This window comes from Apodemus sylvaticus, chromosome 2 (genome assembly GCF_947179515.1).
Source record: "Apodemus sylvaticus chromosome 2, mApoSyl1.1, whole genome shotgun sequence".
Classification (NCBI taxonomy): Eukaryota; Metazoa; Chordata; class Mammalia; order Rodentia; family Muridae; genus Apodemus; species Apodemus sylvaticus.
In genome coordinates this window covers 48599151-48613226 of record NC_067473.1, presented here as the reverse complement: position 1 = coordinate 48613226, position 14076 = coordinate 48599151, and the positions used below count along the sequence as shown (strand labels likewise).

Below are 14076 nucleotides of genomic sequence, written 5' to 3'. Positions count from 1 at the left end.
CCATATGTTGTAGCAATCGCACACTTATTTTCCGAGACATTAAAAAATCAGTTCATTAAAGAGGTATCTACACTCTTAACTGTATTCACTGAAGTCCAACTCATAATATCAAAGACAGAAAATCAATCGCAGTGTCCACCAACAGGTAAGCAAAGAGGAAAAATATGGTATGTGCATAATGGCCTTAACCAATGCTGTTATTTGTGCTAACATGGGAAAATTGCAGAAAAGTATGCTAAATGGTATATGCAAAGACCACAAGCTCTTAGTTATAGTAGGAACACAAAACAATTTAGTTCGTAGAGGCCAAAAGTAGAAGCTTGTTTAGAATCTACAAGGAAAATATGGAAAGTTGAGAAATAATAGCTAACACAAAGTCTTAGAACACATAAGTTTTTATCTTGAAATCTATTTTACAGCATAAAGTCAATTATGTCACAACTGAATGCTTTGATAACCTGCCAGAACTAGCAAACACAGTATTATTAATGAACTAGAGGAAAGGGAAACCACTGAGGGGCCACTGGCCTCTGTCATTTCTCTACAGTTGGGCCCCTCATATCCCTCATAACAGTGACATAGGAAATTCTCTTCCATCACAGCTAGGTCGGTGCCTGATGCTCTTCCCTTCACTATGAATTCTCCATCCTCAGAGGCCTCTATGTGGTAACTTGCAGGGTTCAAATGGAGGTAATGAGCTGCATTCCATGCCTTCCGTACACACCTCCCATTATTCTTGCAAAGATGACGACTGCACACCTCAGCTGCTCTGGTCACATTGATTATGTAGCTGCCAAAATCAGAATTCACAAAGCGGTTCACCTTTGTACAGTTCTCCTGGAAAGGATTAAAGAAAAAAATGGATCAGAGGTGATAGAGCCAGAGGCAGCTCTTTAGACTGAACTAAAAGGATGGCTTTGTCCTACCAAAAGTCAGTAAACTCTTAAACTCTACTATGATGCAAAGGTCTCAGAATGGAAATGAGAAAGGCTCTAGAGGCAGGAGATGTCATAGTTAGTCAAATTAGCTGAACCAGCAAGCTAGCCTGAATCAACACGTAGATCCTTGCCTTTCTTCAAGGATCTTCATTGTTTTGTTTCTTTCTTCCTTCCTTTCTTTTTCTTTCTTTCTTTGCTCCCTTCTTTCTTTTGCTCCTTTCTTTCTTTTACTCCTTTCTTTCTTTCTTTCTTTATTTATTTATTTATTTCTTTATTTCTTTTTTTCTTTCTCTTTCCAGCTCTCAAGGTAATGAGAAGTATGACACAGAAAGGAACAGACACAAAACAGCATCCCTGTCAGAGCAGACACTCCAGGCTGTTTCCCAGAAATGAGTAGTTCTTTCTAATCATGTTAGAATCTGAGTTGTCAAATTTACTGATCTATTGTAGACCCCCCCCACCTGTAACATTCTGGACTTCTCTGTTAAGTATACTTAAACATAACCTGTGGTAGGTTCTACAGTCCTACATACAACTAGACACAGGAAATCTAGTCATTTGTGTGTGTTTTCTAGTACATGTTCTATCTAGAGGTCATCTTGTGTTTGTATGCTATTTCCTGACGAAGTGCCATGAGTCCAGAGTTGAATCTCTGACTCTCTGTATAAATGCCCATAGATGTGTGTGATAGCTAGTCCACATTATCAACTCACCTACATCTGACTAACACCCAAAAGACTGGGCTTACACCTGTGAGAGATTTTTCTTTTCTTAACTAAATCATTCGAATTGGGAACCTGCTTCCAATCTGGATCTTCGAGGTGGGACGGTCTACCTTTAATCTGGACCACATCTGCTGGCCACCTAAACAAAGGACATGAAAGAAGGGAACAAGCTGTCTCTTTGCCTGCTTGCTCTCGCTCTCACTCTCACTAGCAAGTCCATTCCTTTACCAACTTTAGGTCCCTACTTCTTCAGGACTCTGACATATACTGAAGACAAAGTGACGCATCCAGCCTCGTGAATTGAACAAATACTGGATTCTTGAACTTCCTGTTGGTAGACAGCTATTGATAAACCTCAGTTGTATGGATGTGTGTATATATATGTATATGCATATAGGTATGTATGTGTAGATATACAATATATGTATTCTATGAATATATGTATATATTATATTATATATTAAAATATTATATAACCATATATAATCATTTTATAAGTTCTGTTGCTCTAGACTCTATAGAGTTCTAGAGAGCCCAGCTAGTTTCTCTATAGGGAAAAAGTACTTTCTTTCTTTCTTTTTTTTTGGGGGGGGGAATACGTGGTTTACTTATTTTTTTTATTATTTGATATATTCTTTATTTACATTTCAAATGATTTCCCCTTCCCTGGCTCCCCCCTCCCCAAAAGTCCCATAAGCCCTCTTCCCTCCCGCTGTTCCCCCATCCACCCCTTCCCACTTCCCTGTTCTGGTATTCCTCTATACTGCTGCACTGAGCCTTTCCAGAACCAGGGGCCACTCCTTCCTTCTTCTTGGACATCATTTGATATGTGGATTGTGTCTTGGGTATTCCAAGCTTCTAGGCTAATATCTGCTTATCATTGAGTGCATACCATGAGTGTTCTTTTGAGACTGGGTTACCTCACTTAGGATGATGTTCTCCAGCTCCATCCATCTGTCTAAGAATTTCATGAATTCATTGTTTCTAATGGCTGAATAGTACTCCATTGTGTATATGTACCACAATTTTTGTATCCATTCCTCTGTTAAGGGACATCTGGATTCTTTCTAGCTTCTGGCTATTATAAATAGGACTGCAACAAACATAGTGGAGCATGTATCCTTATAACATGCTAGGGAATCCTCTGGGTATATGCCCAGGAGTGGTATAGCAGGGTCCATTTTCTGAGGAACCACCAGACTGATTTCCAAAGTGGTAGTACCAGCTTGCAATCCCACCAGCAGTGGAAGAGTGTTCCTCTTTCTCCACATCCTCGCCAACACCTGCTGTCTCCTGAGTTTTTAATCTTAGCCATTCTGACTGGTGTAAGGTGAAATCTCAGGGTTGTTTTGATTTGCATTTCCCTAATGACTAATGATGTTGAACATTTCTGAAGGTGTTTCTCAGCCATCCAAAGTCCATCAGGTGAAAATTCTTTGTTTAGCTCTGTACCCCATTTTTAATAGGGTTATTTGGCTTTCTGGGGTCTAACTTCTTGGGTTCTTTGTATATATTGGATATTAGCCCTCTGTCAGATGTAGGGTTGGTGAAGATCTTTTCCCAATTTGTTGGTTGCCGATTTGTCCTTTTGATGGTGTCCTTTGCCTTATAGAACATTATCTGTTTGTACTTCTCCAGATAGAATACAACACATTTCATGTAGTGGTCCAATGCAATAGATCTAGCTTCAGAGAAATATGTGGTGATCAATAACAGTTCTGATACTAACTACCCTGATTAGCTGTCACCCTGCTTGGTCTTCCCTCTTGTCTCCCTGTCTCTGAACTAATAGTCATTATCTGACATGACCATTATGTGAGCAGATCCAAAGCAAACAAACAGAAAACCTTCCTCTCTCAGCACATAATAAATATCAAAGAAATATTTGTATTATGATCTCTATCTTTTCAGAGTTAATGTTTTTAGACAGATCTAAGTACTAAGCGCTGGTTTTAACTTTTATCACGTATCTGGCTTGCTATGGGAATAAAGAGAGCTTTGATTGAGTAATCTCTATAGGAAACAGAATAATATACCCCCGAGGTTCTGACTTACCTCAGATGAAGTTAAATTCATGTCTCCCCAAATAACAAAGCCTGCAGCTCCCAGTGCAGCACTTTCTCCTATGGTACTAATTAGATCTTGCTGTATGGAAGAGAACAGAGTTAATCAGTCACTGGAAGATTAATCAACTCATCAGAATTAAGATTATAGGGTGAGACAAAATATTCCCTAGAAATCACCCCCTGATTTCTTAGAAGGACATAAATACAAAGTAGACTGATGCTAAGAATCCTATGCTCTGACTGCATACAACAGTGTGTGTGTGTGTGTGTGTGTGTGTGTGTGTGTAGACAGAGTCTCACTGGGTGGCCTTAGCTGCCCTAGAACTCACTATATAAATCAGGTTAAACTCAGACTCACAGAGATTGTCCTGCCTTTGATTGCCTCTGAGTACCTAAATTAAGAGCACCTGCTATCATGTCTGGCTAACATGAATATTTTTAAAAAATATTACATTTTAATAGGCAGGGTATTATTTTTAAATAATTGGTATAGAAATAATCACCAAAAATTATTGGTTTGAAGTTGACTGGGGACATTTGCTCGCAAGAAAATATATAAGTGCATAAACAGAAACTAAAGATTTTCCTTTTCCTGAGACAAGCCTTTCAGCTCTCTTCTCTAATCCATCACATACCTCTGTGGAGTTTCACCAGCACAGTCACTCGGTGGCTTCTTGTCCTTTTGAATTCTAGCCAGGCAAGTGTACAGTGCTTAATGTCTCCATGCTCTGACTTTGTCCAGCCTTTGTATTTGTCTCCTGAAACTATATTTTATTTCAAAGTACTGAATATAATGGGGTTTATCTAAGACTCACCTAGCAATGACAAATCCACAAGAGTTTCTCCAAATATTGTTAAGATAAAGGATTTCAGAAGGAGGAATTTGTGTTTTATCATTTTAAGACTATCTTAGTGCCTAAACATGGTTGTGGACCTGGGAAATATAAGAAAGAAATAGGAGTTGGGTATATGTTGTTGGTTTCCTAGCTTTATAAATTATAAATGTATTCTCTTCCTATTCTGGATGCCAAACACAATCTTTTACTTCAGGGACAAATTTCCCTAAGTGATAGAAAGTGGTTAGAGAAAAATGCAAGCAAAAAACTCAAATTGTTTTTTACTTTGGCCACCTTATAATAACATCAGTATCTGGGATATCAGTCTTTGTCTGACACTTCTACAGTACACCAACCAAATTAATATCCATCTTTATGCAGATTTTTACAGACATTTTTCTGGATATTTATAATTTGTTAAGAGGGAGTTAAGTTTAAACTAATTTACCTTTCTGGTAATAAAAATATCCATTTCTATTCTCCAAGGCCATATTATCAGACAGTCCACAGAACAGGAAGGGGAGGTTCCTTGGGAGATCAAATGGCATGATGTATATAAAAGGGCTTGAAAAATTGTCAACCATCTGATAAATACAAACAAAAGTGGAATCACCCATGCAGTGGCCAGATTGTAGACTGCAAGATGTACATCTGTTGAGTCAAAAATGTAAGTAAGAAAAATACAGACCACTGACTTGAAACAACCTTGAGACTAGCAAGATGATAGTCACACAGTGTGATCAGAAGGACATCTCCAAAAGCCTGCATAGGATTAAGGAGGCATTATTAAAGGAGGGATGGGATAGGGCATTTACATCTTGTATTAAAGTCATTTATTGACATTCATTCACTAATTGTAGAAGTTACAGATTTATGTGATGACAGTCATACCTTCTAAGGTTTTATTAGTTTATACCATTCCTTTGGTATCATTATGAGAAAGGGTTTACTGGAACAGATCAAAGACATAGCAAGTCTTTAAGCACATCTTGACAAAAGGGGGCAGTAACATCTTTAAAAAAAAGTGATTGTCATATTGATTCACTGTAATCTGGCAGGGATCAAGCTGATAACTAAATAAATCACAGACCAGGTAAAGTCTGGGGATCAGAAAAGCAAAGACACTAGGAAATCCATCAAGAAGATGCCTTTGGCAGTATACAAGGACCACTTAAGTGTTGGAGCCTCATGGATTAAAAGAAGAAAGGAACTAAGTCATTACAGCAAAAATAACCCTCTGGGTCTCAGTATGGCCTCTGGTCTCTGTGCTTTTGCTCATGATCCTCAGATATAAATCATTGTTTCAGAAGCTGATAAGTACTTTGGGTGCAGGACAAAGAGAGTGAAACCTGTCTGGAATTAGCCAGAAAACTTCCTCCATCTACACTAGCTAGTTTCATAGTGCCAAGGTGGCAAGCAGGCTACTGGTAGAGGAAAAAAAAGACATCAATGGCCTTACCTATTACAGTGGCAGGTAATATGGACCACCCAAGCGAGATCTACCCATTGGTACAATAATGTCACATTCTCTTAGAGGGGTAATCAACCACATTGTGCTTAGATTTGTAGCCCCCTCAACAGGAAGGAATTCATGTCTAGGAATGAAAACCTGGTCAAAGGCCAGTGAGGCCACAGGCCATAGAAAGAAACCTACAACTGAACTTTTGCTAAGTGGTCATATTGCCAGCCTGTCCTTAATCACTTGTATTTATTATATCCATAAATATGTGCTATTCTAACTTCAGTCAGAGGAGCTTCTTTCGACAGGGAATAGTGATTCAAACAAATTTAAAACTGTTTCAGTGTAGAGAACAAGAATCTATGAGTGTCCAACCCTAATTAGGACATTATGTCAATCCACCACACCCTCTACCATTCTAAGGTTTAGGAAATACCATGGACTTGGGAACAGAAAGGATACAAGAGCTCATAGGGGAGGAGTGCTTTGAATTGTTGTGGTCTCTACATGGTTTGGCTACTGCACTTAAGAACTCACAGCAGCTATGGCTTCCTAAACAAGATTGAGCTACTTAAAATTCTAGTCTAACAAGGCGCAGAGGACCCACATGGCTCCACACCTTTGTGAGAAGCTATTGGCAGTTGGTGGTTGTTGGAGAGATAGGGAATCATTTTCCTTTAAGGTTGTAGGTACTAGAAAGTTGGTAATGGTGCCATGGATGGTTCCATACCCATATACAAGCAGATAGGTGGAGCCCAGAGCTTGGATTCAGACTCCATCTTAGAGAGCTTGACCTGAGGTTGAACTCTCTAACAACAGTTTGCGGATTACTCCCCCAACAAACCTGTGTCTCCAGGTTGCAAGCCTGGCCCTGGCACTTTACTTCCTAACAACCATCTATCAAGAGGAAAGCAGAAGTAAAGTTTATGGTTTGGCTCCCAGTACCAGCCAATTATTTTAGAGGACAACAGAATTCCATAATAGTCCCCCAGTCAGATGTGAGCCAAGCTAGAATCACCCTTGATTGCTTGCCATTTCCTGTTAAATTTTGTCCTGCCTGAGAGTTCGGGACTCTACCCTCCCATCCTGCTGTGTCACAGATAGAGGTATGGTCCATTAAAAAGATGCTAAGGCGATTGCATTGGAATTGGCTCCTCGGTGTTCTCTTGGGGCTCCTAAACTGGCACAACAACACTAACTGGAGTTGTTAAAAAGGAGACTTGAAATGAGAGGGATATGTATTGAAGGAGACCAGGGGCAAAGTGAAAGGCGGATCAAATCAATTTACATTATCCACATAAGGGGGCAAAAAGAAGTGAAGGGCAGGATGCTTAGAGGAATCACCTTTCATACTTGGTTTTGGTCCCTGATGCTTACCAGAATTTATATTAGAAAGTAGTGTACTAGTAGGAGACATAATGAAATAACAGAGTCACTAAGGAACTTACTTTATATGATAACAGAGAAACAGATTACTTATAGAAAACCGTTTAAATCTTCAACCACAGAAATGCCTTTCACTGCTTTTATAGAGCATGACATCACATTATGTCCAGATTGAATTTATATGTTGGTAGTACACACCACCTTCCCAGTGAAATGAGGTACCACTGCCCCTGTGTTCTTCTCCCAAGCTATGACTGCTGCCTGAGATTCTTAGATAGTCCATGGTTAAGTTCAAGGTTTTGATGCTTGTTTTAAAATGATAGATATTCCACATGTATTTCTGAAGTGATTCAATTATTCACACACATTTTCTTATTTGATTTTTATCATACTCCTGTTATATTAGATCAGTGAGGTAGATGGTCCCCACTCCTACTCCCTGGTTGTTTTCTTTTATTTTGTTGGTTGTGGTTGGTTTTTTGCTTTATTTTGTTTTGTTGTTGTTAACAACCAAGACGCTGAGTTCTGGAAGGGTTAAGAGATATATGCTACCCAATCCTAACTGTATATGTGCATGCATTCTAAATGCAGACATATTGGAGAAAAAAATGGAAGTCCTTCATAATCATTCAGAGTTTAGAACAAATGAATATCAGATTTTTTTAAAATTTGAATAGAAGGTTTTTTTATGAAAGGTTGAATTCAGTGGTGTGAATGTTGATGTTTTTAAGCACTCGAATATGAGCTCCCCTTTCAGAAGGAAATGAGGCCTTAATGCTGGCAAAACTTTCCTGGCAAGGAAGAGTAGCATTTCTAAGCCATCATTATCTGTAAAAAAGTTACCTGAGCCATTTGCAATGTACGGAATGCACCACCATACTAAGCTGCTGTCTTTCCAAATGAACATTATCCCTTTAAATTTTAGAGTTCTGGGGGCTGGAGAGAGAGCTCAGGGCTTAAGAGCACTGGCTGCTTTTCCTAAGGTCCTGAGTTCAATCCCCAGCAACTACATGGAGGCTGACAACTATCTGGCTCATAACTATCTGTAATGGGATCCAATGCCTTCTTCTGATGTGTCTGAAATTAACAATGGTGTACTCATATACAGATAATAAATATATCCTTTTTTAAAATAAATAAACTTTAGAGTTCTTTTTTTCAAAAAATAAATGAATCATCACTAATAAAAAGGGACATTATCAAACTAAATGTACTAATATATATATTAGAAGTTAAAATATATGGCATATATACTATAATATATAAACATATATATGTGTGTGCATATATATGTTTTATATATATATATATATATATATATATATATATATATATATATATATATTATGTTTTAACTTTCAGTTCCAGAGTCATGGTTGTTCTATAAAAGTTGTGATAGCTTTTCAAAGCCTCCCAGAAATGACCTCTTGCCATTCTTAATTCAATTTTTGAAGCTTATTTGGGGGTTAGTGTGAGTTTCGGCTGAGAGTGAAGACTTTCACCTTCTGGATTGGGTTGGAAATATAGCATGTTCTCTACCTCCCACTGATGCACAACTCCTCCTTTTAATGAGCATGCATAGTAAAGCCCATGCCTGTTTCCTAAGTTTACTCTTCTGGAACTTTCTGAATGAAAATAATCAGACACAAAGACAAGCCTCTCAGAGTTTTAACCTGGGTTGCAAAACTTTTCATGGTTAACACTGAATTTCCAAGCCCACGTCACTATACCAGATTTCCATTAGCAGATCAGAGAAACAACTATATCTAAGATGGCTCAGTCTACAGAATTACATATTTTCTTTGTATTTAGACTTTCATTCTACTTTTACATGTATAGCTAAACAATCCCATTTTGAAACATCCTCTCTAATTTTTAACCTGTTTATAGTAAACTATTTTAATAATCTCCCACAATAAGCAGTCATAGGGAATTCAGTAGCTGCTAGCAACATATGTTAGGTTTTTTTTTCCTACCTCACTGTGTCCTTTAAAAGGAATGCTAAGAAGAAAGTTAACAAAATTTAGTTTCCATGGAGGAAGATTCTAAGTAGATCAGTAGTCTAGAAAAAAATAAAATGCTAGCTTTCCACTAACTGGATGTTCTTCAAAGGGCAAAATTAACAAAGAAATGTTTCTTTTAGATACAAAGGAAATTCTCCACTATGGGGAAAGGAGAGTCTTACCTTAGAAAGAAAAAATAAAGGTTCCTCTTTGTAGCCCAGCTGTGTGTAGACAAATACAGGCAGAGCATAATGATGTGATGTCATGGTGGAAATCCTCAATGATTCAAGCAACCGAAATCGTGAGAAGTGCAAAGTATTTTCACTGTCTACAAAGGATTTTCTAACAATGACAGCAGGATACAGGGCAGTACTGCTGTTCCAGAGCCAAGAGAGGTCGTTGTTCCTCAAAACTTCCTCTTCTGGGCATGACCCAGTAGAGTTTGTAGCATAAACATTATAATTGTGGCAATCAGGATATAAATAATAACCCCAGAGGCCCTTGGGTCTGCTCTTAATTCCCAATTTGATAGTTTCCTCCATGAAAGCTTTTGCACTTTTCTCAAAAGTTGTTTTGGCTGAATATTCAATATCAGCAGCAGATATGTTCCTTTTCATATCAGAAATAAGAATTCTTGACTTCTGTCTGTAGATATCCTTTGTGTTCCAGTTCCGGGCCCACTGTGGGCGCCAATATTCCCAGTCTATAACAGCAAGTCCACTGAAATTTTCAGAAGGGATGTAATAATTAATATCCTGGGCAGCTTTTTCCAGGTGTAATTGTAAGCTTGTGTTTTGGGGAAGACCACCATTGATGGGTAGCCCTTCTGATGTATAACATGGGTAATATCCCAATTTGTTGACATAAAATATAACAACGTCTTGCCCCCTTGTTTTTAGCCGAGGGCTTCCAACCTTCTGAAACACTTTTAAGTTCAGTGTTAAATTATATTTTGTCAAACACAGGTCTGTTGGAGCATTCCAAGCAGCAATAAAAGGTTTCCTTTGATAAACTGGAAGTCGGGCAGGTTTTAGGGATGAGATAGACTTCAGGATAAAAAATATGAGCAGCCCTGATGTAAGATGTACTGGTTGAACAACACAGAGTCTTAACTGTCCTTCGGACAATAGTTGCATGATAAATAGAAACTTACGCTACCTCTTCTTCAACGTAATTCAAAAGGCCTGTGGAGAAATTTAGTTTTCCATTAATGATTACTTCTAGGAGAAGGGATACTGTTACTGGTTATTTATATTTTCAAAGCACAATTTATTTTAAAGTTAAAACAATTCTGATGAACAAACTAATATAAAAAATCAAGTGTCACGATCAGGTTTCTACTCAGGGATAAGGAAAAGGATTCAAAAAGTGTCCACAGGCTAGAAAGCTTGTATGTCCACAATAAAATATGAATAATATATAAGGTTCATGATGAAAAACAAATGTGAAATAATACTTACAATCACTTTGGAAAGCTTGCCAATATCAGGCATTACACTTAAAATGCTTTAATTGCTTTATTATAACATTATGCAACAATCTGTAATTACACTTTTATTTCACAAAAGAGGAAACTAAGACAGAAATGGAGAGCTCTAATTGATGTCTCATTACATGAAAGATGAGGTTATGCAAGCAAATACTAGCGAAAATGCTTGATAGGTTAGCAGAGTGATTATTCTGGCTGGGAGGAATATGAGAAGAAATCTGAGGCCAGTGACAAGGAACTATGCAGTGGAGGTGCCCTCCAGATGAGAGAGTAAGAGATGGAGGGTCGTCACGTTTCCCTTTTAGTCTTCTAAGAAATATTTTTAAAGAATTACTTTTAGATAACTACAGCAAATACCTGATTGATGTAAAGTGTTCTGTTGAACCAAGAAATGTATGCCTTATGCTTAAATATACCACCATGATGTTAAGACATGAAGCTGACATTTGTTAAGTGCCCAGGAAACAGATTTCTTTCCCCTTCCTCTGTGGTGAATTCTACACCACATGTTTTGGTGAAGTGTGGAGTGGAATACTCTATAGTGTTTTGGTAGGTTACTTAGACTTTTTATTCACTTCAGTATGCTAAACCTGAAAATTTCTATGAGTTTTGGTTGGTGACCTCTGGTGGTTAAAATGATAATTACATGCAATGACTGAAATTCTCTTAAGTCAGAAGAGGCTTCATAGGAAGAGCCTTTGTCACAGTCACTGGTTTGAAATAAAACCTACTGTATGTGAACAGAAAAGTTTTGTACCACAAAAACAATGTTGGCACAAAACAGCAGAATCATTGACATTAGATGCCCACCAAACCCAGTCACTTCTGGTTCTGGACAAAGAAAAGTATGTGTGTGTGTGTGTGTGTGTGTGTGTGTGTGTGTGTGTGTGTGTGTTCACATGTGTATTTGGAAATATGCAAGTGCACTTGCCTCCTCACAGTGAAGACCAGAGGTCAGAGGTCAAGGTCCAAGGTCCAACATCTTCCTTTATCACTCCCTTAGTTTTTAAGACAGTAAGCACTTCTTTCTGAACCTTAAACTCATTAATTAATCTACATTGCTTGCTAGTGACTTTTAGGATTCCACCTGTCCGCATTCCCTCAGTGCTGGGGTTACAGATGAGTTCCATGGTACCTGCTTTTACGTAAGTGCGGGGGAATCCAAACTCAGGTTCTCATACTTCTACAATAAGCACTTTTATCACCAGACAATCTACCCACCTCCACAATGTGGGAATTTTATCACCATTCTCAACACCCCTCTTAGACTCTTTGAATCCCAAGATCTCAATTCAAAAAGAGTAGGAGGCATCTAAGTGGTTTTATCGAGGTCCAAATCCACATCAAAGCTCCACTGAAAACTGGGCACGCATTTGGACTTTGGGACTTATTTAGTGAAACAATATTTTTAAAATCCTAAAGTAAACTGATAGATTCAAATGTCATTTTCTAATTAAGTATTTCTATTCATTGGCTAAACCTCTACATCCTGAAGATGGAAAACATCACTCTGCTCACTAACAACACACCTGACCTTTGCTTCAAACTTCCTCAGGTCCTCTTCCCCTCACCCCATCCATGCAATCACAGTCCCTGCTTCTGAGGCCTACTATATCTCAACCAGTTGAAGACCACATCACTACCTGACTACCACACCTAATCAAAATCATCCCATAGCAACCTGCCTTTGCTTTCTAGCCTCCTCATCCTCCTGTCATGAAGGTTTATTTCTTTAAACACATCTTTATTTGGTAGAATTGAGGATGATTTGATAATATATTGATGGTATAGAGGGGTGGGGTGTTTAACCTGGGCTTGTTCCCTAAATTCTGTCATCTGTTTCTCTCTGCTTAGGAGCCAGGTTTATTTGGGAACAGAGGAGAACCATCTGTGAAAACATTTTGGAGACCTTTAAACAAAAGAAAAAGGAAATAGGTTTCTTGTCAGATCGTTTCACCCCATAGAGAAGGGCATACCCAAGAAAGTTTCTTTACTACCACACTGTGATATTTGGCTTCACATTTCTGATGTTGCCCACTGAAAGATGAATGCTGCAGAGGTAACAGGTACATGAGATGTGATTTTAGGACTCCCCACTCCTGGATCTTACTTACCTCTTTGATTCACTCTTCCAGAAGGTAGGTATTCCTTGGGTGGAGACAGGTCTGCCACATACAGACTGGAGTCAGTGAAGAAGCCACTCTCCTCTCACCAGAACAGTTATGATAAACTTTAGGTTATTAAAAACCTAAAATGAATAAACCAACACTCAGAAGCTGTTGAAACCATGGAGCTTAACATCAGATGGGGGTAATTTCACAGGCTAGCAGAGATATGCTAGTTCATTGTCACGCCACAATAAAAATGAGTCAGGGTAAGGCCCCCTTTAAATCTTGTTCAAGCATGGGAGGTGTTGGTGGAAGGGTTGCAATGCACACATACTTAACATCTCTGTTGGGGAGGAACGAATGACTCCAGGGAGGGTTCTGTTCTTGTAATGTTCTGTTCATTGCTTGTTTGCGGTCTCAGGAATGAAACCCGAAGTCCTGCACATATCACTCTTCTTTACTCACACATTTGCTTTCTCTGTGTATATCCCCCCTTTCCACTCTTAGACTCTCTCAAGTCACCCACCAAAGTAGAAGTCCTACAGATAGTTCACTCTGACATCATTTTGCCCATGGTGACTGAAGATATAAACATTCTGTCTCTTGCATAAGCAATAAGGCCCCTCAATTGAGTACTAGTGTGGCCTGATGGTCTAATCTCTGGACCTTTGTGAAGGCAGAGAAACTTAACATTCATTCAAGTAATATTTCAATAAGAAAAACTGAGCCTAGTTTGGGATGACTATAAATAAGTTCTCATGATGACCCCAAAAGACTGTCGATTCAAAGAGTTATGAGTAACAATCTCGTGGTGTTCTTAACAATCACCGCATTAAAAAAGAACTGAATATTTAACATTTTATTCTTTGGTTCTGATGAGAAACAGATCCAGAACCTTGTGTGTGTGCATGGAAGACAGCACTCTACCCCTGAACTATATATCTCTACCTTCATTTATTTTTTCTTGGTTGTGTTTAAATTTTGTTTTATTTTTGTTTGGGAGACTAGATCTTTCTTTGCACTGAAGTTGACCTTGACCTGTAATCTTCCCCCAAGTGCTGGAAAT

General features: G+C 38.4%; 1 protein-coding gene across 1 annotated transcript; it reads right to left on the bottom strand.

Moving 5' to 3' along the window:
* Positions 1-435: 435 nt before the first annotated feature.
* On the bottom strand, positions 436-10549 carry Hyal4 (hyaluronidase 4). Its single transcript, XM_052172449.1, has 3 exons — positions 9596-10549; positions 3719-3808; positions 436-837 (listed from the first exon to the last, which is right to left on the bottom strand). Exons 1-3 carry the CDS (start codon positions 10547-10549, stop codon positions 436-438), a joined length of 1446 nt encoding a protein of 481 aa, XP_052028409.1.
* Positions 10550-14076: the final 3527 nt, after the last annotated feature.

Bases quoted from the DNA above. Each gene is read 5' to 3' on its own strand.
- Hyal4 (XM_052172449.1), bottom strand. From the start codon at position 10,549: ATGCAACTATTGTCCGAAGGACAGTTAAGACTCTGTGTTGTTCAACCA. The intron at 3,809-9,595 runs GTAAGACTCTCC...TCTTCCATACAG, and splicing joins CTTTATTTTTTCTTTCTAAG to CAAGATCTAATTAGTACCAT. The intron at 838-3,718 runs GTAAGTCAGAAC...AATCCTTTCCAG, and splicing joins TGAATTTAACTTCATCTGAG to GAGAACTGTACAAAGGTGAA.